The sequence below is a fragment of the Equus przewalskii genome, chromosome 20 (assembly GCF_037783145.1).
Source record: "Equus przewalskii isolate Varuska chromosome 20, EquPr2, whole genome shotgun sequence".
NCBI classification, from domain to species: domain Eukaryota; kingdom Metazoa; phylum Chordata; class Mammalia; order Perissodactyla; family Equidae; genus Equus; species Equus przewalskii.
This window is the reverse complement of record NC_091850.1, coordinates 50,117,987-50,141,507: the sequence shown is the minus strand read 5'-3', so window position 1 is coordinate 50,141,507 and position 23,521 is coordinate 50,117,987. Positions and strand designations below refer to the sequence as shown.

Genomic DNA, 23,521 nt, shown 5'->3' with positions numbered 1-23,521 from the left:
AATGGTAGAGTTAGAGAATCTTGGAATGAAATGGATTTTAAGTATGGTCCAGTTCCTAGTCTAATGTCATATCCTTGCAGGGCCACCCCTTGTGCCATGTGATGGGACCACATGAGGTCCAGTGAAGGGTTCCACTCCATCACTCAGGGGCCACGCGGTCTCAGGTGAGGCACTGCCTCTCCGCCTCTGTCTCTTGACCTGTAAAGCGGCTAGAAAAATACTTCTCTGCTCACTTCACAGAGCTGTCGTGAGACCAACTGAGATGACTGGCGGGGAGCATTTGTAAATTAATTGAAAGTGCTTGTAAATGCCAAGGAACAAGACAGTGTGCCTGGCACAGAGAAGCCATTCAACTAATGGTAAATGGTCAAAGCATTCCTCTTAGAGCAGGACAGCAATTCCATGGTCCATTGAGCAGCAGCAGCCAGAGGGAAATGAACAAATAAAGGAAGGAAAGGATCAATGGGGTGAATACACAAGCGGTTGCTTTGGGGGCAGGGGGCCTGTGCTAGGAGACCTTACATAATTATCGTATTTAATGGTAACACTTGGAGGACAGGGACATTGCCTGTTAACAAACATGTTACAAAATGAAAGAGCTCTACCACATCTGAAGTCTATCCAGGTGAGCTCTAGTTCTGAGAGCGACTTTGGGTTTGATGTTTTAGTCTTCTTCAAATCATTGGCAGCACTTAAGGCACCAGTGGCAATTAGCTATCTGCCTGCTGGGAGGAAGTTTTGTGCACAGATTTTGTTTTGTACACACAGCGTTTTTTAAAAAATTGGCATCATAAAAATCTGGAGACATAATATGAGTAAAATTGAGGAGCTCTTGCTGCCTTTGTGGAATCTGGAGATCTGGGGAAGCAAGGAGGCCTCGGGGCTGGAGCTGCATAGCAGGACCACTGACCACTTTTTGTAGATTTTACTCCTGGACCTAATATCTTATTCAAGTCACTGACCTGAATTGCCACTGTCATACTGTGATTTGTAATAAGAAACATATAGTTAGTCTTCATCCCATTTCTGGCACAGAGCTCCTAAAATTATGGGAATTTCCTAAGTGATGACAGCAATAAAGGTGTTCTATATTATGTCAATGAGGTGACTTTTGGACCACACTTAGGGATGGAAGCTGGTTGCCAGGAGACCCAATCATAGGATTAGAGGGTTGGAACTTTCAGTACCTCTCAACCTCCACATCCGGGGAGGGGAGAGGGGCCGGAGATTGAGTTCAGTCACCAGTGGGCAACGATTTAATCAATCGTGACTATGTAATGAAGCCTCCATAAAAACCCAAAAGGATGTGATTCAGAAAGCTTCCGGATTGGTGAAGACGTGGAGATTTGGGGAGAGTGCCATGCCTGGAGAGAGCATGGAAGCCCCATGCCCCTTCCGCATACCTTGCCCTATGCATCTTTTCCATTTGGCTGTTCCTGAGTTATGTCCTTCTATAACAAACTGATAATCTAGTAAGTAAAATGTTTCTGAGTTCTGAGCAAATTAATGGAACCTAAGGAGGGGAGGTCATTGGAACCTCCAATCTATAGCCAGTTGGTAAGAAGCACAGGTGACAACCTGGGTTTGTGATTGGTGTCTGGCGGGAGGTGGGGGTCAGTCTTGTGGGACAGAGCCCTTAACCTATAGGATCTGTTGCTGTCTCCAGGTAGATAGTGTAGGAATTGAGTTGAATTGTAGGACACCCAGCTGGCGTCAGAGAATTGCTTGCCTAGTGGTCTGGAAGAAACTCCTACACACTGGAACTGTGGTGACAGAACCATTAGCCAAGAACTGGTTTTGAACTATATTCTACCATATCTTGGCATTTGTTTGCAGCCTATAATAAATATCTCATCCAAGGATTCTTTTTCAAATATTTTGAAAGCTATTTAAATTTATAGTGTATATTTATTGGATCATAACTAACCCACCCAACTCTCTAACAGGCTGCCAATTCTCTAGCTCTGCCTTATACACTGGCCTCCCGCAGTGTGTGTGTGGCACCCTGGGGACTCTGTGTAAGAAGAAAACAATAAAATAGTAAAAACACAGTCATCGCCCTCATGTGGCTTACAACACACAAGGGTTGTCTCGCTAACATCTCTGAAAGTAATAAGGCCAATAATTCCACTAATTTTTTAATACAATGATACTTGCATTTTTTTTTTATTTACTTCTTTCAAGGACAAGAGATCCATCTCCTCACCCAAGCACGCCAGGCACTTGGTGTCAAGTCCACATCACCTGGCCTCACGCTGAGAGTGCCCGATTTTAATGGTACCCTTCGCCCACTTGCTCCCTGGCTCCCTCTCACCTTGCTGCAAACACGCACTGTGTATCAAAGGTCCTGAGAACATGGCCACATCCCTTCACTTGGTCCTCCAACAACACCCTCCTCATCTGCTTGACCATTTCTGAGGGTCTATTTTCCATTTTGGCTCTCTTATTTCTGATTGGTGGTAATCAAAACTGCACAGAAAATTCTGGAGTCTGTCCCACCACAGCTACACCATGGGGTCTGGATGATGTTTTCCATTAGTGACTGATGCTTTTTATAGTGAGGCCCAAGGTTTGGATAACTTCGGGGACTGCAGCCTCTAACAGAACAGACATTACAGCACCACCAACAGTGGCTTCTAGATTGCAACTGATAAAAATACTAAATAGTTTTTTTGTTGTTTTGTTATTGTTTTCAATTAGGATTTCTGTATCAAATTTTGAAAAATTATGCCCTGTCCCTCCTAAGCCATTCTTCTTCCTGAACCTCCATCACATTTCTGCTCCTCTAATTAATTAGCTGTTTCTAATATATTACTGCTACATAAAATTCCAAATGTCAGTAGGCAAACAAGAGTGAAAAAAAAATCTAACCACTTCTCACTGTTGGTTATTGCAGACATAAGGCCCTTTATAAACAACTAGCGGCAGGATCCTTAGTCCAAAACATATTCCCACTCTGTGCCAGTCTAGATGGTCTTATGGACGTCAGGAAGGATGCCTACCCTAGCATGGTTATCAAATATGGTAAACCAAAAGAAAGCACTTGGTACATATTTGTACCATCAGTTATACAAAGAATCACCATAATCTATAACTTCACTTCCCCGCAAGTCTTGAATTCTAGCAAAGAAGACAAACTCAACTAAGCAAGCTTCCTGTCTGAAATGCACGCCACATTTCTGCATGCTTCATTTACTGCATGGACTTACTCCCTTCTCATAAAGAGGAGTAAGCCCTTCAGTGTGACACCGGCATTATAAAACCAGATGCCATAGCTTAGGAAATGAAGGAATTTGCTGTGTGCTGCAAATACATCCACACAAAGGGACTAAAAGTTATCCACTGCCTGGAGGTGGTAAGGCATCACAGAATTTATAAGTCACCATTCATCATGAATACTTTTGCAAAAGAAACATCAAGATGTTAAAAGTTCACTATAAGTATAGAGAGCATCTTTTGTTAATTTTTTTTAACCTTCAGGATTTTACAATGGACTTTCTTAAAGGGAATGATACAGTTCGCCTTCAAGATTTTGCAAAAGGCCTTCATAACAGTTACATTTTGCCCCAATATCCCGGGACATGGGTGGGATTTAGAGGCAGAAACTCAACAAAAGGGCAAAGAGAGTCAGTGTTCAGTTAATAATTACATAAACCATACACGTCATCAGGACAAATGACCACCTCATGTTTGGTTCCCACTAAACCGTGAGCTTGCCTGACCCAGAATGTGAATTTCTTTGTCCAGTACTGAACTTTCTTAGTAGCAAGATAACAAATACAAATCTGATCAATTGGTTTCATGACTTCTGCAGTGTGGATAAAGATGCCTACCTTACAGAGCTGCTGAGAATGAAAAGGAGACAAAGCATATAAAGCATTTACACCAATGTGACACCCAGAAGGCATCCAATAAATGGTCCCTAAGGGTCATCTTCATCAAATACATTATACAGTAAACAAGGCACATTAATCAATGTTATCAGAATTTATTCTAACATAGTCCTGTGCATTTACATACCTCCTTCCTCATTTTTTGATGAAAATATGATAGAAAATGCTAAATAAATTGCCCAAATAAAGCAGTAAATGGTAAAGCAGTGTAAATCAGCCATCTTATTCACAGTCCCATGCTCTTTCAAAAATTAAAAAAACAATAACAATGACAAGAAACCCTCTCAAAACAATTAGAATTGAATGGTCCTGCCAAACTCCAAGTAAACCATAAAATAATTGAAGCTTTCCATACTCCCAGTTTTTTCAAAAGTCAAAGTTTTTATGTATTCAGATGATAAGCCAACCATAATTTTGAGGTCTGGATGCAGGACCCAGTTCTACTACAGATTACTCATGATAACTAATGGTCCTTTAGTTGGAACAGGTTGCAGCTTTGCATCTGAGGACTGGGGTTGGGATCCCAGCTTGGCCACTAATCAGCCTGTGTCCTTGGCCCAATTATGAGTCCTGGGACTCAACACCCTTCTCTGTCTGTGGAAAAGTCATGACTGATCATAGCAGTGTGGCAGCATGCAACATGATGCATGTGAAGCAGGGAGCACAGTGCTTGAACTTGGTCATACTCAAATTTACACCCATGATGATGATGATGAAGATGAGCCTATGAAAATTCTAGCAGAAGAGAGGCCCTCAAGGGAAGCCTGCCATTGTGGACTGAATGTTTGTCTCCCCCAAATTCCTATGTTGAAGCCCTCACCCTCCATGCGGTAATATTTAGAGATGAGGCCTCTAAGGAAGTAATTAGGGTTAAGTGAAGTCACAGGGGTGGCACTCTGATCCCCTAGAATTAAGTGTCTCTCCATGCTCATTGAGAAAAAGCCACACTGGAGAAAGCGAGAAGGTAGCCATCTACAAGCAAGGAAGAGAGCTCTCACCAGAAACTGAATTGGCCAGAACCTTGATCTTGGACTTCTAGCCTCCAGAACTGTGCGAAAATAAATGTCTATTGTTCAAGCCATCCAGTCTGTGGTAATTTGTTATGGCGGCCCAAGCAGACGAATACAGATGCTGACCAACCAAACATGAGCAAACCGCTTAATCTCTTCGGATCTCAGCTTCTTCTGAACATGGGGAGATGAGGGGAGATGGTGTACAGAGCCCCTTATAACTTGGACAGCCTGTAAATTTGTGATTTATAAATAAATGGCCTCCATCTTCTCTTCTTTTCCCCCGAAATCACATCTCGTTCGCCCCAACAGGAAATCTCGCCACATTCAGCAATTAAAGCTCTAATTGTGTTTGTGCGTCTCCACTGCTCTGCATCCCGGACCCCATTCATGAGAGCATCATTAACAAATCAGAGCTTCTGGGACACAGAGGCCGTCATCATTAGTACTAATTGAAGCTTGCAATCCCAACCTGCTGCATTGTGCTGGCCTTTCTCAGTCCAGCCCCCGGCGTCACAGCTGACAAAGGCCCTTTTTCAGTCTGGGCGCCTCAGCTGACAAAAGCCCTCGGTCTATTTACATGAGCCCAGCCAGTGAGGGACCATCCAAGGGCGGGCAGGGGCTCACAGCTGCATTGTGTATATACCAGGGGTTTAAGCTGTCCCAGCCATCTACACAAGGTTTCCGCATGCTTTCTGGGGGGAATGACCCCTAGCCCCCTGAAATTACCTGGAAGTTGGGGTTGGGGTTGGGATAGGGCAGCCAGGCGGAGCGTGAGTTCTCCTGGTATTTGAAGGGCCCGTTGAAGGCCTGCGAGATGGCGCTCAGGTTGAAGACGCACACGGCCGAGGCGGCGATGCTGTTCCTGGGGAGCCAAGGAAGAGAAAGGAGAAAGCAGGTCAGAGAGCCCAGCAGGGACCACTGTCCTGCCTGCAGACTCTCAGACACCGTGCAGTGGAAGCACCTTCTGGAGGACCTCAGGAACAGTCTCCTGAACACCCCACGAGGATGAGGCTGGAGCAGTGACTGGTGTTCCCTGTGGTTTCCTTGTGGAGGAACAAATACTTCAATGCAGAAATAAGGATATTTAGCAGTTATGACACTCGTAATCCTGCTGGATCGAATTAATTCACTCAGCCAAAACAGAAGTGACAAAGGACGCTGAAGAGCTGCATGTTTCGCCTTTTAAATTCTGGAGGAAAAGCCTTTCTCCTCCAGTGGACGGAGCCACCCGTCAGGCCAGCATGGCTCCCTTCCCACTCATTCATCTGGGTCCTTAGCTGTCAGTAGGCAATCTTCTTCTTTTTTTTCAAATCCCCAGATATTTGTGTTTATTTGTAATCCTTTAAAACATAATCAACTAAAAGCATTTTGCAAAAAGTGGCTGTCAGAGACCTTCATATATCTTTTTAATTTAGCAAGCATTTTAAATTCAAAGGGTCAGAGAGAAAAGTCTGACACAGCGCGGACATGGGGAATCTTGAAGCCTTAATTAGAATGCGGGCTCCACAGAGAGTTGGAAACGACAGGCTCTCGGAAGTTCACCACGTGGAAACAGTAAAGTATGTTTTGGTTAAATAAATCGGCATTTTGAGCACAGCTCTGTTTTTAAAATTCCATATTAATGATCTTAGCCAATATTGTGTCCACTTATCAATTGTTTTTCCTGACTCAAAGGAAAAGTCACAGAAACTCCAAAATGGAAACATCTACCTTACACTTGGTTTAGTTGACAAACACTGAGTAGATGCAGACATCATCCCAAAGGCTTTACAAATTGCAGTTCATTTAATCTTCATAAGGTAAGGGAAATTCACTGATAAGGAGAATGGGGCACAGTGAAGTCAAGACATCCACCCAAAGTCATCCAGCTACTAAATGGCAGAGGTGGACTTGAACCCAGGCAGTTTGGCTCCAAAGAGCAGGATTTTGAATCCTTTGTTTGAGGTCTGCATGAAGTGGACAGTATTAAAACACCTCCACGGGAAGGCGAGAGCCTTGAGGGCAGGGCGCGTGCCCTCTGGAACAAAGAAGAGAGTCTGGAAGGAAGCATGCGCACCCCCACTGCGGGCGGATGACATGACAGAGGTTAAACAGGAGTCATTGATATTGATGCTGTTACTCTTCTTCTCATTGCCCTCGGAAAAGAAGCACATGGGAATTTGTCAAAAAGTGCAGGGAAGAAGCAGCCTTTAACACATGACTGGGCTTTAGTAAGAGCAGGAGAACCAATACATTAGAGCAGGAGTGACCAGACACACAGGAGGGCTCTCCCCAGGCACGGTCAAGGCGGAGCGTTAATAATAACGCTCTCCTCTTAAGCCCCTGATAAGCACTTTATGGGGACCATCTTATTCCTCAGCCTGATGTCACAGATGAGGGAAGGCACAGGGAGCTTACTTACCCGAAGTTCCAGGCTGAGGGGAAGTAAAGGATTTGCACCTGCTCTTCACAGGGCCCCAGAGTTTTGCCCTGGACTTCACTGCTATGCGACTTCCCAGGAAGGGCAGAAACTTATTCTTCTCCTGCTGGCAGCCCATTCCCCTGGTCCCTGCGTTCACTCGCTCTGAGTGGGTCTGCCCTGCGTTTCTGCTGTCAGCCCAGAGATCCCTGGATGCCCCAGTGGCTGCCAGTCTGAGCACCGCAGACAGGCGTTGGGGTGAGCAGAGTACCGCTGGTGCAGCATATATGTGTGTACACACATGCACACACACACGCACACACCCCGCCCTCCTGTCCTCCCTCTGCCCTTTTACTTGCTGTGATGTGAGATGGGTAGGGAGGCGGGCCCTGGGGACTCCGCTGTGGCCCTTCCCCTCCTCTTCCTGGGATGGGCCCGCCTGCCAGAATCCCATATTTACTTCCTCCCCACTGTCCCTGCAGGCGGGTGAGGCCAGGTCTAGACTATTGTGACCTATGGCTGAGTCTGCTTAGAGCTGGGGTCAGTAATATGCCAAATGGTCAAATACGCCCATTTGGCTAACAGACCTTCAACCATGCCTTCCAACCTGGCCTCGATCAAGGTAATAACGTGGCCTTCATTTAATGCTCCGCATTACTTCCTAACTTAACCAGAGCCCAGGTGAGTAAAAGTGGAGGAGGGGTCCCCACTTGGTGAGTCCCAACAACAGGGGAACTTAAAGTTTGCTTCCTCAGTCTCCTGGAAGCCACAGGTAGAAAAGCAGAGAAGTTCCTCCGAGCTCTTCATCTCTGAAGGAGGGAAGAGAAATCAAAACCCTCCCCCTTTCCCACTCCACCCTCACAACTTTACTCTCTGGGAGCCACCATTTTTACATATTTGGGAAAAAAGGCAAACCCTTCAGAGCCTCCGTTGCACTGGTCCACTCCTTCCTGCAGCCCAACTCATGCCCAAGGCGTTGAGAAAACCACAGTCCTAGGGACAGAATGAGCTGGAATAGTGACCTTTACCCCCATTTCCCAGTGCTGAGAGACCTTGACCAATGTACAGAGGTCAATCGAAACTGCGAGCAAAGGTACCAGAAAGCTCAGCCACCGCATTTTAGAGCCCTCTAATTCTGAGATAGAAAATAACTGGCCACCTCTGATCTTCATTTCCTTTCAGTTTGGAGCAAGTCTTGTCAAGAACGTGGTTATCTGCTGAGAATGTAAGATCAAGAGTGGGACACGAGACATGAAAGGGAGGAGAGGTGGGACATATAGTGGGATTAAAGATGGATGCATCAGAAATTCACTTCCAAGACCTAGTGAGAGTAAGTACTTGAGAGAAAAAGGGAATATCTGGCGATTCTACCTCTGCCAGTATAGATGCTACATACTGGGTGATTTCCAACACGATGGACATGTGTGACACTAAACACACAGTCTGGCAGAGTTTGCAACTTATTTTTTCAAGTATCTAAACTGACCATTTACCATCTCAGAATGGCTGAGACACGGTACTTACATAACTTTTTAAATTGTTCATTTTTGCCCAGACTCAAGGGAATGAATAGCTAAGTAAGCCAGGCTCCTATTGTAAAATTGATGACAACTGAGCAACCGAACATTCATCTTGTGCGGCCTACACTGTCTCTTAAACAAGGTTTTGGAAAGCAAATCAACTTCAGAAACTATAAATTGATTTTTTAAAAGAAACTTATCAAGGAGAGAAAATAACCTCTGGGGTTGAAAACTAGATTTACAACAATAAAGATGGTCCTGGTGGGGCGGGGGTGGGTGGGGAGTCATCCATTTTAGTCTTGCTTTTCTAACTTCATGTCAGAAAGAAGACTCTTCATGGAGTAAACGTTATCATCAAGCGACTACTCACACTGAAGTTCAGCCATGGAAAGAGCAGAAGAGAAAGATTGACAGGCAAGTCAGATGTAGATAAAGTGACTCTTTAAAAATGCAATTCATGGGCAGGCTACTAATGCAGAAAAGATGAAAAAGGAAGTTAAACAGTCTTAGGGAGCACAGCGGACATCATAGGGAGACTGGCTGTTCCTGTTCCTCCAGGACTGAGAGGTTCTTGGGATGCAGGGCTGTCGTCAATGCTAAAACTGGGACAATCCCAGGAAAACCAGGATGCTTGGTCATTCTACCCCATCTGTCAGCACTTTCCACTTTCAACTTATCCTGATTCGGATCCTTTATTCTGGTTTTTTTTTTTTTGAGGAAGATTAGATTAGCCCTGAGCTGACATCTGCTGCCAATCCTCCTCTTTCTGCTGAAGAAGACTGGCCCTGAGCTGACATCTGTGCCCATCTTCCTCTATTTTATGTGGGAGGCCCGCCACAGTATGGCTTGACAAGTGGTGTGTAGGTCTGCAACCAGGATCCGAACTGGCAAATCCTGATCGCCGAATCAGAATGTGCGAACTTAACCACTGCGCCACCGGGCTGGCCCCTTGGATCGTTTATTCTGGATGGAAATATTTGGCTTTTGTCCAAACTGTTAGGTCACCAGATTAGAGATTTCAAAGGTGATCCCAACCAGAACCCCCCTGCAGAGTGATCACCACCTCTGCCAGCACTGAGGAAAGTGGAGCCCAGAGCCTCAGAGTCTCAAGCGACCTTTAATTGCTGGGGGTGGGTTGCGATCTTGCTGAGTCTTATCACCACAAACAGGCTAAGATGGGAAACCGTGGGGCCGAGCTATATACTCCACCAGACTGAGAGTGAATGAAAGGTGAGGAGACTTGTTTGCTGCACCTAGCCCAAACATCGTCCGTTCTGAAGCTAGGAGTATCTCCTCACAAGAAAAAAAGATGATAATTTTTTTCAGAAATGTTTTAAAATTATAATCATCCTTCTAGAAAAGCAGGCTTAAGTGAGCCATTTTCTAGAACAATGGTTTAAAATGCAAGCTTTGGAAAAACGAGAATGTGCGTTTCATATACGAGCAAGGTTCAGGCAAGAATTACATTATCTTAAAGATCAGACTTTCCAGAAAACACTGCTTTCATTATGCACAAATGCATGACTTACTTGTGTACAGAAAAAAAGACATCTAATTTGTACCAGCATTTCAGAAAGCCCCCAGAACACACTGGCAAATCAGGAAGGGGCCCTTTATAAAAGAATAATGTGATACCACTATTACAGAAGGATAGATCAAAACGTTTTTGTTTAGCTTTATTTCTCTAACACCAGTCTCAGAAATCATGTAACTTTGCATAACATTTAATTCATATTCAAAAATATTTTTGGCTGCCAGCCCAGTAAAATAAGAATGATTTCCTTTAAAGCAACTTTTAAACCTCTAAGGTCAAAGAACAACAGATTCATTCAGAAGGAGTAGAATTTCAGGGGAAGAAATGACTTCCGGTTACGTACACGTTGGTGGTAAAGATGCCGTAGATCAGATCGAGCTCGGGCAGGAAGAATGTGCTCTGCAGCTCGTTGTAGTAGAACGGCACCTCCCCGGGGCGCGAGCAATTCAGGCGGGCCTTCATGAATGTGGTCCAGGTGTCCTCCAGCAGGAACCGCCCCCCGATGTCATTCTTGCAGACCCGGGCCGCTCGGGAGAACACGGTTTTCCCACAGTCATGCTCCACGGCATTTTCTCGAAAAAAGAAGTAGGTGAAATTCCCGATGTCGTAAGATGACACGAAGTTTGGTTCTGCAAACAATGGGAAAGAAGAAAAGTCTCAACATTCATATGATATTTGTTTGTGTTTTTCCTGCTCAGAATTTCTTCCAAGGAGACACTGTTTTGTGTAGACAACGCCTGGTTCATTTAGGAGATGGGGAGGTGCTATGAGCAGCTTAACGATCTAGGTTCCTGGGTAGAACTCAGGACACAAGTTCTAAATGCCGGGAAATTGCCAGCATGACTCCACACGTAAGCATCCTGGGTTAATGACGCAGCACTCAAGTTACATAACATTTACACGATCAAAACTGGGCAGCAAAACACTTCAAAGTCGTATGTGTTACTTTTTTTTGTATATTCTTACACAACCTTCAGAAAGAGAGGGAAAGAAGGAGATGACAAACATGAAATGTATTCAGAGTATAGCATGTTTGTTTGTGTAGAAGACAGCAAAATTCTTTGATTTTACTTATAAACATGAGTATGACTTTGACATAATTTATGTGCTTTTGGTAAGTACTATAAAAAATGTTTTTCATTTGTGAAAACTGAAACAAAAACTGAAACTATAAGGTTAGTGTCATGAATTAGCTTTAGCAATTCCAGTTTCTATGGTGACCATATAACTGTGAAGATCAACCCTGATTTTCTTATTTCTGGGTTGCTGGGGAATCCATGTAGAGGGGAAGTGTACTGAGGTGGAGCCCTTGCCTTGCAGCTTTCCGGTCTCATAATTAGCTTAAAAATAGGGATTTAGAAATGACAAAATTATGGCAAAACTATTACTTAATCACCAAGCTCATTAGGAGTTTAGGAATTTTATAGATTGTCAACTGAATTTTATATACAGCATTGAAAGTGTTACCTCCATAACTTTCTGTTTGAGTCCATTGATAATAGAGATGATACCCTTTCAGACACAGATATGCCCTTATATTTGTCTTTAAAAACTCTAGGGCCCGGCCCGGTGGTGCAGTGGTTAAGTTCGTACGTTCCGCTTCTTGGCGGCCCAGGGTTCCCCAGTTCGGATCCCGGGTGCAGACATGGCACCACTTGGCAAAAGCCATGCTGTGGTAGGCGTCCCACATATAAAGTAGAGGAAGATGGGCACAGAAGTTAGCTCAGGGCCAGGCTTCCTCAGCAAAAAAGAGGACTGGCAGTTGTTAGCTCAGGGCTAATCTTCCTCAAAAAAAATAAAAATAAGAAAAATAAAAAATAAAAACTCGAATAATCAGGTTGGATTCTTATTCTTTTCTCTATTGCTAAGAGCTTTCCATTCAATCAGCAAGTGTCTGAATTTTATGGTGCAATTAGGATAACATGGCAATGAGCTTTGGTGCTTAAAATCAATGGAAAGATACATACAACAACCATATCCTCAAAGACACATTTCAAAGACAGTTAGTTTCTGGGGGCAATTCAATTGGTCTTGTAGTTGCTAGATCCAATGAGACTGAACCAATAGACATGCTATTGACAGGACAGTTAAAAAAAAATATGTTTAGTGACAAGATGACTCATTAATGTTAAGAGTAAGACACTCAACAGGCTCTCCTAAGATCTGAAATGTAGACATTGACTCAGGGGCTGACATGGACACGGCAATAACTACTCTATTTTTCTGTCCAGAAAGACTGTTGCCAGTTTTCGATCAATATATGTATTTGATGTCACCACCAAATGTTTCAATTCAATTCAACTTTACATTCTAAAACTGTAATAAATATTCTAAGTTGTATACAGAATGTGCTTTTCTCTTCAGTTCATGACATTTTTCTTAAGTCATTTAAGTACATCAAGTAATAGATAGAGAATTCAATAAGAACTGATTTTAATTTATAAACTGTCATACTGTTTGATTGCTTGCTTTAACCTAAAAACGGTATTTAAAAAAAAACAAACTTGGATTGAATTAAAATGTATGAGATGAAGTTAGATATATTTATTCTACAGTATGCTTTAATATCCTAGAGAGATGTTCACAAAAACAGGAGATCACATCTCTGATTTGTCCTTTTGGAACATAAAGCAAAATATTGGGGGGATTTTTTAATCTGTGTTCACTATGAGTCTCCAAAAGAGAATTCCTTGCTGAAGTAGACCCCAAAAGCAAAGACATGGAACAAATATAAAACTAGGTTTGGTTTCCAAAGAAAATATCCACCTGTCTGTCTAATTGTAAACAGAAAGCTCAATCATTTCAGATCAGATCTTGCATCCAGGCTCATATAACCCATATACCAGACTACAGTTTGATCACTGTACTGAACACAAAGAAAAACCATCATCATCACCGTCATCCTCATCATCAACCACAAACCTTACCTAAAATGGAGAAAACAAAGAAAGGACACACAGGACTGGATGCGTCTAGCTTGGGGCTACGGTTACTAGCACAGGTGGATGAGGTATGAGGCGGGGTCCACAAGATTTATCAAGCACTCTCACAATCACCTACTTCTGCTGCTGTCCTGGGGACAAACAGCATGAAAACCACATAGTGAATATCTCTAGTATGTAGGAAGTCTTAAGCAGGAAAGTGAGAAGTTTCCAAGTAAAAAGATCTGTCATGGTTTCTTCCAGCTGAAGATTGGTCTATAATTAAAAAATATATGTGGAGTGCTAATGCTATTGTGCCATGCTCCAGGCTCAGTGCTTCACGTGCATATGCTCATTGAACTCACAAGAATCACAGAGGTAGGCGCCATGTGATTCCCATTTGGTAGATGAAGACACTAAAGCCCAGGGGCTTAGTAACCTGTCCAAGTTCACAGAACTAGCAATGGCGGGTGTGGCAGGTGGTGGTTCTGTCCTGAATCTAGACAGTCTGACCTTGGAGCCTATACACTTACCATTCCGCTACACTGAAAACCTAATGGGCTGCAAGAGAACAACAATCAAATACGTTAACAATATTCAAGAACTGGAGCTGGAATTCTGACGAATGCTTTAGAAAGCAAAGTGATGAGCAGGTTTGCTCAGGAGAGAGATGAGAAGGATTTCAGAAGGGACAAGAGAGGAAGACAAATGCCCAGAGGAAAGTTTACCCTGCAGCTATCAGAAACATCAGGAAAGACACAGAAAGAAGAAAATGTGGGAGGAAGGAGCCAACAATCCAAGGGCTTATTAAACAAGGATATTGTTGCCCCAACTCCAGAGATGATGTTACACATGGCGCCCACCATAGCCCCAGAGTGCCAATGAGTGGCTGTTAGCGTGTCTATTCCATGTTCCTTGTCCATTCCACTGAACAATCTCCCCTTCGGATTTCTCAAGTAAAGGGAACATGGAGACATGCCAAAGAGACTGGCCCACAGTTCCCTCTGTGCCCAGAGAAGCTCCATCATCTCTTCAAACCATCCTGAACCAATTTTACGGTAGGGTGACAAAGTGTGTTTTAGATAGAAATGCTCAAATACAGTTTTTCCTGGTGAGAAAACAAAGGAAGAATTGGTGCTTAGTGTGTCGTATGTGTTGTTCTTTAATTCCCCACACATTTACAGGTCGTTTTGGTCAGGGAGCTAAGCTACCTTTGGAGGCATGTCCTACTGCCCTGCAGTGGTCCTTCAGGACGATGATGGGTCCCTGACTGGGTGACCTGCTGTAAAATCAGGAAGCTCCATTTCTTGGAAAGCAGAGCCTTTTGAAACTCAGCCAGCATCCTGTTCTCTTTCCAAAGATAGTAAAAAAAAAGCAGGAATAATTGTGAAACAGACAGCCAAATATCGCTTGCATTTATAGATATAAATCTGGAGGTAGGGGATGTTTGAATTTCACCAGGCAGCATAATGAGGTGCATATTGTTTTCCTTCCATTATGTAAGTTCTGTCTCTTGTTAAAATGCAATTCTCTACAAACTAGTATGTGTCACTTCTGAGTGAATTGAACAAGTCATAAATCAGGCATTGTCTTCTTGTCTACAATGGATGTGAATGCATGAGAGAGAGAATAACTTCCTTATTATTATTAGAGGTACAAACAAATAGAAGGGGTGCTGCTAACTCATTCAAAATAAAAGCAGACATGAGGATATGTCAGCTTATGTGTAAATATATACACGGGGAAACTGTTTTTTCCCATGTTTGTAAAACATATTGAGTTATGGATTACAGAATGCTCTACAAAGTATGTCATGCTATAAGAATTATGCTTTATAATATAAGAAATTTCATTCTACACCTTTCCTTACATAATAGTGACCATGCAGATGGGAGTACTGAGAAGAGACCCACAATATAAATGAACGTGAGTAATGAGAACAGAAGCATCAAGGGCATCAAAAATTTTGAGAAGATTTTGACCAGGTAAAATTAAATGCTGAACATCCAAATGGATCTTTCCATTCTATATTCTTTCTATTCCGTTCCTACCACATCAGTCTGGAGGTGCTCCGTGTTAAAATGGTTCAACTGATGACTGACCAGATTACTGATAGGCTCTTGATATATAAATATCTAACTTCATGAGAATGGATATTAAAGACAGAATGGAATTCCAATTTTCCAACTCTACAAAAATCTTACTAGAATCAAACTCTACCATAAATTCTTTGGCAATCAAAAGCCACCTTGTGATACACTTGCTAAAGGCAGGCTACACAATGACTGGGCATGGAGCCTATGTGGGTTGTGGCTCTGCCCAGCCCAGCTGGGCTGGACCACTGACACCTGGAATGCTCCTTCATTCTGTATGAGAATTCAGGGCACAAAAGACCTACCCTCTTGTAAGGATGAAAGAGTAAGTACATAGTAGATGCCAATAAATGGTGGCTGTAATTATTATTTTATGATTTACTCTTGATTTCCCTTTCAATAATTTATATTTAGTAGAGCTCCACATAATAATAATGAATAATCAAATATGCATATATTAAGCTTAAACGTAATCAGAATTTGAGGAACATAAAGACAGCCACGCTAAGTTTTGAAAATAGCAAGCTATCCCACAAAAGAAGAGGCGTTAATAGAAACAATCTTTAGATGTGACACATAGCAAGCCAGGGGTTTTCTGTTCCCTAATTTGTTGGTGTCAGTCATTATCAAAACCATTTCCATATATATTACTAGATTTCAGACTCTCTCTTACTGTGCACATGGTTTCCCTTGTCACAGTGACATGAAAATGTGCTGTGGCAGCTTTCAAAGTAAATCTGATTTCATCTAGGTGTTTATTAAGACTGGACAATTGAACTAAAATTAAATTAAATAAAGTAAAATGTGGTTTAAAAGCCGCTGATGTAATAAAGTTATTTCCTAAGATTTCTAGTAAAAGATAGATAGATAGATATAGATATAGATATAGATATAGATATAGATATAGATAGATAGATAGATAGATAGATATAGATAGATGGATGGATGGATGGATATACACGTTTGCTTGTGTGTGTGTGTCACATACATACATACATATAGCATTGAGGTGTATGTATATATGGCTCAATACTTCCACCTACTGGCTGTATAAACTTACTCAAGTCCTCTAACAGCATTCATTCTCAGATTCCTCTGTCTTAGAAAGGTGATAATAATGCCCAATAGGCATATCATTGTGAGAATCGAAGGCAACCCACGTCAAGTTCTTAGCACTTTGTTGCTAATCATCAAAATACAGATCACTATTTAAGTACGTAAATGAATATATATTAGTAATGAATATATACATAAACATACAAATTAGAATAAACACACACATTGGTAAACCTCCTAGGTATTTACTTACCAAGCTTATTCATTAACTTTGCATTGTGTATATCAAATTAGGGTGTGTGTTCCTTTCAACGGATCTGGAACCAAACACGATGGAGGGGCTGTGCTATCGATGGAGCCCTGAACGCCAGCCAGAGCCATCCTCCACCTTCAGGGACTCCCTGACCACCTCCTGTGAGGACTCTCCTGGGCACTGCATATTCGGGGGTAAACTGACAGACACAGCCCACGCCCTCAAGGACTGCGTGAGGAGACAAGACACAGAGCGACAAGTAATCACGATGATGATGAGGGCAGTGAGGGCCAAGGGCAGTGAGGTGAACTCAAGAATGAGAAAGGAGGGCATCAGGGACAGGCAGATGTGAGGTTGGGAATGGGTCACCGGGCCAAGAACAGGAGAGAGAGTAGGCTGAGAGAAGACCAAAGGGTGGCCGGGAGCGGAATGAAGCTACAGTCAATGTAGAAGGGACCAATGGGACAAGAGGTAGAAGGCCAGGCCCGGCCAGTCACCCATAGTGAGGGGTCTGGATTTCTACTGCCACTGGAGAGGAACCGAAGAGTTTTAAAGAAAAGCTGATGATCCAAATTCCTGTGTGTGTGGTGGCGGCAGTGGTCAGGTAAAGGTGGGGGTGAGGGGGGGTGGCCCCAAGTGTATCCTTAGTGGTCACTGGCACCACAGTAATGTGAGTCTTGGATCCCAGGTCCTTCTTTCACTTTTTTTCGCAGAAAAAAAGCCATGGCTAAAACATTCCTGATAGGACCTGAAACATGGTTCTAGCCAACTTAATTTCTTCCTCCTTCTAGGGGAATATGACCTGTTGAAAATACCGTCTTTACATGGATTTGCTGATTCATGTAGGAGCAACTTGTACCATGGGGACATGTCCTGTCTCCCTAAATGAGAACTGCCACCTCCACATTAGCATGTGCCCTACAAGCCCCAAACTCTCACCTAGGCTTCTCCATCCCTTTCTGTCAATAAGAGCTTCGTTAACATTCTAGCTAATGGTTTTAACTGTTCTAACTAAATGTTTGAGCTGAAAGTGACAAAGACATCGTTGTCTCTGCTCTCTCTTTCCACTCCAAGCACAAAGCCTCCAGCAGTCTTTTCCACTGTGCTTTGTGCTTTGAAGATTCGCTCAATTCACACATCCTTCGGCTCAGTTATAAGCAATTTCATGTCTATGGTTTTCTCAGCATTTTCAAAACAGAAAATTTCTATTTACCATGTTCATTTTTTCCTGTTTATATTTTAAATGTATAGGTTGCCTTCTTTTAAGAATTAATAATTTAGAATGCAGAACCATATATCAATACTTAGGAGTTTTTTAATTGGAATATTAACTTGAATTCAAAGATCTTAGGAGCATTTTGATGGCTATAAAATATTTCTAAAGACTAAGGGGAAAACATGTAAGATTTAACTGAAAGGGAATATGGAGCTACATATTATGCAGTTAGAATAAGTAAACTTGTATGATGGCTTGGTCTTTGTCTCTTGAGCTGAGCTTGGCCAGGTCAAAAACAAAGATGAGAACACCGTAGACTGAACTATCTAGTATGTAGCAGTGAATGAAAAAAATGTGAGGGGTCATCAACGGAGGGAAAGCACAAAGTTTAATAGAATAATATGGAGACATATTTACTGAAATACATAGAACTGGGTATCTGGTAAGCAGGATGAGAATATGATTTATGGTCCAAACTGGAACATTTTTGAGAAAGAAAGGGACCTATGTTCATAATCACAGCAGGGTGTCAGGAGGGACCCACAACTGTCACAAGGAAACTGCTTATGACCTCTAGACAGCGAACACTGAACTGTTTTCCTGAGTGGTTATATAAGTACAAGCAAATTTCTACATAATATATTGTAGTCTCTACAATGGGGCATATTTGTGTGTGTGTATTTACACAGGTCTCCACATGACTTAGCGTATATACAGTTGGTACCTTTGGCCTCATAATTTCATGAGGGAAGGAAGGGCTCATTCATCCATTCTCATTTGAAATGTACAAATTGAAAGTCCGAATGACCTAATGGCAAGTATAGAACCTTCATCACAAGCCTGAGGGGATTCTGTGGCTCCCCAACTCTGAGGCACTCTATGCTCAACGACCGGATCAGAGCATGACACTATTTTCAAAGAGCACCATATCAAGTGACTCCTTCCTGTGACCAAAATTTTGTGCCTATAAAGGGCTGGTCCAGTTATTCCATAGGCTCTTCTGCTTGGGTTTAATAACCCCAGTTCATTCCATCTCCTTTTGCAAGGCTTTACTAATCAAGAAAACACTGTCACCCTTTTCCAAAGTCCCCATATCCTGCTGCCATGGCAGCTTGTGCATAAAAATGTGGACCTCAGGAGAGAGGTGGAGGCAGGTTGTGGGGTTGGTGTTTAAACAGATGGGAGGCCGGGAGCACATGGAGGGGGAAGGAGGTAAGCTCTGGAGAGGGATCTATCTTCCAATCCTAGCTCAGCTACACATCAGCCGTGTGGGCCTGGTTCAAGTGGCTAATCTCTCTGACCTCAGCTTGCTCATCCCTAAAATGAGGACAATGCCATCTCCCTCGAAGGGCTGTGTGGAGGATTACAGATGAGTGTGCATGGAGTTGCCGACCCACCTGGCACATTATAAATAGTCATTGTGACTCTCTCTTGCACGTGAAATAATAACTGGAGCTAACAGAGACTCCAATAGGTGCACAGACACGCAGATGGAACGCAGGGAGGCCATTTATTTAAAATCATTTCAGACCCTATGAAGATAGTCAGTTTTGGTTTACAACACAATTTCCAAAATATATTCATCTCACACAAGATAAACAATCTGCCCAGTGCCCTTGCTGGGCTGGATGAAGCCTGGAAAGTAGAGAAGTGCAGCTCATGGTGCTGTGTCGCAGCTCTAAGTCCAGGTCTCATCACCCAGCGAGTTGAAACTTTGGGCGTTAGATGTCAGCCTTCAGCCTTGCAGCTGCAGTACTGGGTGCACAATGACGCCCCTTTTTAAACATTTCCCCAGATGCTTGGTTGGTAAAATACAAAACTAGGCTGCTGACTATGCAATCCAGATGCTCGTTCTGGTTTTACCAAGATTATTTTCCTTGATAAATACTTTAGTTCTCTCAGACAAATACACTTCATTCCCAGACCCCATTTGTCTTTATTTTGCTTGTTCTGTGAACTCCACTTCCATTTATGAATGTCCTGCCTTAGCAAATGTCATCCCTCCAGAGGACGCCTAGCACGGACGATTAACACCTTTAGGGACGAGGCTGCGTAGACTTTGCCAACAGGGCTCTCACCATCCCCAGGACGGAGCCCAGTGGACTCACCGCAGCCTGGCCATGCCTGGACCACCAAGAGGAAGTACTGCTCCCAGGGAGAAGCCCTGAGCTCCACAAAGCACCTGTCTTCACGAGAAGCAGGAACAATCTCTCCTTGAGTTAAGCATAGAGGGATTTTCTCCCTCCAGGTAAATTATCTTCAATCATTAGGAGGTTAATCAATGTATTTTAAAGACCTCAAAGAGTTTATTTAATACTTGTCTAATATCATTAAAGCGTTTCAAACAGGAGAATTGAGATTGTTACAAAAAAGTATCCTTAACTAGAAACATAATAGCTCATAAAAAAATGATACTGTTAAAATGAGAATACTTGTGGATTTCAAGTGGGTTTGCCTCCACCTGAGGTCACGGCTGGAATTTCAGAGAAGGGAGGAAGCTGTGGAGCTCATCCGGATGACCCAGCAGACCGGTAAACGTTTCCTCCAGAGAAGGAAAACAAGCAGGTCACTGAGCACTAATGAGATGATGTCCACATAGATGTCCATGCTGAGTTAGTAAGGCTCATTTATGAACTAGTTTTTCCATGTGCCTCCTGAGGTTTTATTCTGTGTGTAAGCATGGAGGTCCCTCACAACTCACAAACTCAATCTGCACCACATTAATTTGGAAATGTCAATTTCCCCCTTTTCATGGGCTTACTGTTCCCCCAATTTGATTATCAGTTTCTTGAAGGCAGGTTTTACAGCTTCTCTATTTTAAGCATAGACAATTAAACACTTATTATCCTGCTTTACAGTAATCATTGAATAAGGGTTACTAACAATTCATATTTTAATGCATTAAAGCTGTTAAGATATTTCTCTAAACACATAAATTTGTTTTAAGAGTGACATTGGCACAGGGGGAAAATCTGATTTTGAGACTTATATTCATTACCAAACACATCACTCAGAATTTCAAATTCCTCCAGAACATTATCCAATCGATCTCACTGCCATTGATAATTGACTGAATAAATAATGGTTGAAAATGGGGGTCCAAAGGAGATGACAAAAGGAAGACTTTTTTAAGATGTTTGAACCTGAATCAGTTTCAAAGGTACAAATCTATTTTTTTTTAATTCTGGGTTACAACCAATATGACACATTCCCTTCGTTTAACAACATGGTTCGTATTTCTGCTATTTATGAAATGTGCTTCTGTGTTACTCATTCAACAAATATTGATGGAAACTGAACTGTGTTTCAGGTACTATGTGAGGTACTGAGCACACAAAGATTGCTCACACATAATCCCTGCCCCCAAAGAATTCACGAACTCACGGGGAGAACAAAGAAGTAAATTGCTCATCTGTTAACTCACTTATTCAAAAAATGTATTGGGTGCTCCCTATGAGTCCAGCACTGTTGAAAGCGTGTGGGGCACATGAATGAACAAAACCCATGAGCCTCGCCATTGGGGGACTTTCTTTCTAGTGGAAGAAAGAAGACAAGTCCTAAAACAGCACAACAGCTAAGGACACAAACTGAACGTGGTAGGAGGGTCAAGAGGGCCAGGTGGGGGAGGGTGCAATTTCAAATAAGGTGGACAGAGTGTGATCCCACTGAAAAGTAGCATGTCTGCAAAGACAGGAAGGAGCTAAACCAGCTGGCCAGGTGGATTATCTGGGGGTAAGAGCTTTCCAGATAGAACAGGGGCAGGCAATCTACAGTCTGAGGGCTGAATGCTCCCCTTTGGCCATAAGTAAAGTTTTATGAGCACAGAGTCACAGGCATTCATGTACACATTGGCAATGGCTGCTTTCACGCTACAATGGCAGAATTGGAAAGCTGCAGTGGAGACCACGTGGACCACAAAGCCTAAAATATTTACTCTCTAACCCTTTATAGAAAAAGTCTGCTGATCCCTGGGAGAGACAGAAGAGCCAGTGGCACTGAGCAGCACCGAAGAGGCTAAGGCAGAGGGAGCAAGGGGTCAGTAGAAGGACGGGGGACAAGGAGGCAGTGGGAGGTCGGTGGGTGGCACTTTGGCTTTCTCTGCAGATGAAATGGGGCCTCTGGTGGGTTTTCAGCAGAAGGACCAAGAGCTCCAGTACCATGGGTACTGTGGGGGTAAGCACAACCGTGCACAATGCCGAGAAGGGATGAAAGAGACCCAACCGAGTCTGGGGAAAGGGAAACTTCAACTGAAGGAAAGAGGAGCCAGAATTAGGCAGGAGGCAAACATCAGCATAAATAGTACGTGCAAAGGAATATGGTGAGGAAGGCACGATGCAAGCAGGGAGCTGCACACCTCCTAAGGCCGCCAGGAACACACATGGGGAAAGTAGCAGGAGTCAGGGCTCAAAAAGCAGATGGAGCCAGATCACATGGCCCAGAAAAAGAAAGCAGGTAAACCGGAGGAAGGCATCTACAGCCGTGCCAGGCCTGCTCTCCCTCTCCACGCCAGCCCTTGCTGACAGCCGATGGCACGTCCCACCACCTGGGTCTTGTTGTGCACAGGTGCATTAGTGAAGGTTGGTGTACATCTGGTAGTGATGGTGGTAAGAAATTGTACCTGGAACTCTGGCATGTTCTAGATCCACGGGACTCGGCTTGCTCAGAGCAGGGTTTTGAAACCATGTCAGGTATTTACGCTGGGTTTCTGGAAGGTGTTGTGGCAAGATTAGAGGTTTGGTAAGTCCTTAGTCAGGGCTGCCTGTGTCCTGGCAGGATGTCACCCTGGACAGGCCAATGCCATCACTGCCTGAAGATGAGCCCTGAAGTGCTGGGGGTCCCGCAAGGCGGGGGTTGCGGAAGGGCCATGGCTTGCTGTGCTCTGTCTACATGTTCCGAAGCCCTGACGAGCAGTCTTCATGCCTACATGATTCTCTCAGTCTGGAGGGTCAGAGTGCTCATTTCCGCCAAGCCCTCACTGCAGTCCTTGGAGGGAGTAACTCAGACACAGAATGAGCCAGACAAGATCCCCTTTAGGATGCTGCCCTGAAAAAAGGTGCTTCTTCCCCAGGATCATGCGGCAGGGGAAGGATGCCCAGTGGAGAGAGCAGCCGTAACATATTGTCCACCTCAGCGCTCTGGGGAGCAGAAGGAGGAGCAGGTGTAAACCAGCACTGCCTTGGGCAGAGGACCGACAATCTTTACCTCCAGCCTTCCGATTCTCACTGGAAACAAGAAGGCAACATCGTCTGCTCAGAGTGAGGATGAGACTGCGGAAATGAGGAGACTGCAGAGGGGGCAGAGGATTTACGGCAGCACAGCAAAGAGGATTAAGATTGTCACCAGAAAACAAGATGCTGCAGTTTAAGATTTCAACATTTGAGCATTTCTTGATTAGAGCACAGTCATGAGTTGAATTGCATTCCCCCAAAATATATGTGGATGTCCAACCCCCCACGATCTGTAAATGTGACTTTATTTGGAAAGAGCGTCATTGCGGATATAATGGTTGAGATGAGGTCATATTGGATTAGGGTGGGCTCCTGATCCAATATGACTTGTGCCCTTATATGAAGATGGCTGTGTGAGGACACAGAACACACAGGGAGAAGGCCATGTGAAGACAG

General features: G+C 43.5%; 1 protein-coding gene and 1 long non-coding RNA gene across 3 annotated transcripts in view; one reads left to right on the top strand and one right to left on the bottom strand.

Annotated features, from left to right (window-relative positions):
* SEMA5A (semaphorin 5A) overlaps positions 1 to 23,521 on the bottom strand; it is a 460,685-nt gene that overhangs the window by 132,930 nt on the left and 304,234 nt on the right. For both annotated transcript variants that reach the window (XM_070587216.1, XM_008513162.2), the window contains exons 9-10: positions 10,702 to 10,987; positions 5,633 to 5,768 (exon numbers count right to left, since the gene is read on the bottom strand). In XM_070587216.1, the coding sequence (XP_070443317.1) occupies positions 5,633 to 5,768; positions 10,702 to 10,987 (422 nt within the window). The remainder of the gene's footprint in view (positions 1 to 5,632; positions 5,769 to 10,701; positions 10,988 to 23,521) is intronic.
* LOC139077872 (uncharacterized) lies at positions 7,843 to 17,721 on the top strand. The gene is made up of 6 exons (XR_011530468.1): positions 7,843 to 7,985; positions 8,487 to 8,634; positions 9,147 to 9,238; positions 15,157 to 15,264; positions 16,723 to 16,940; positions 17,473 to 17,721. It is a non-coding gene; the product is annotated as an uncharacterized lncRNA (long non-coding RNA).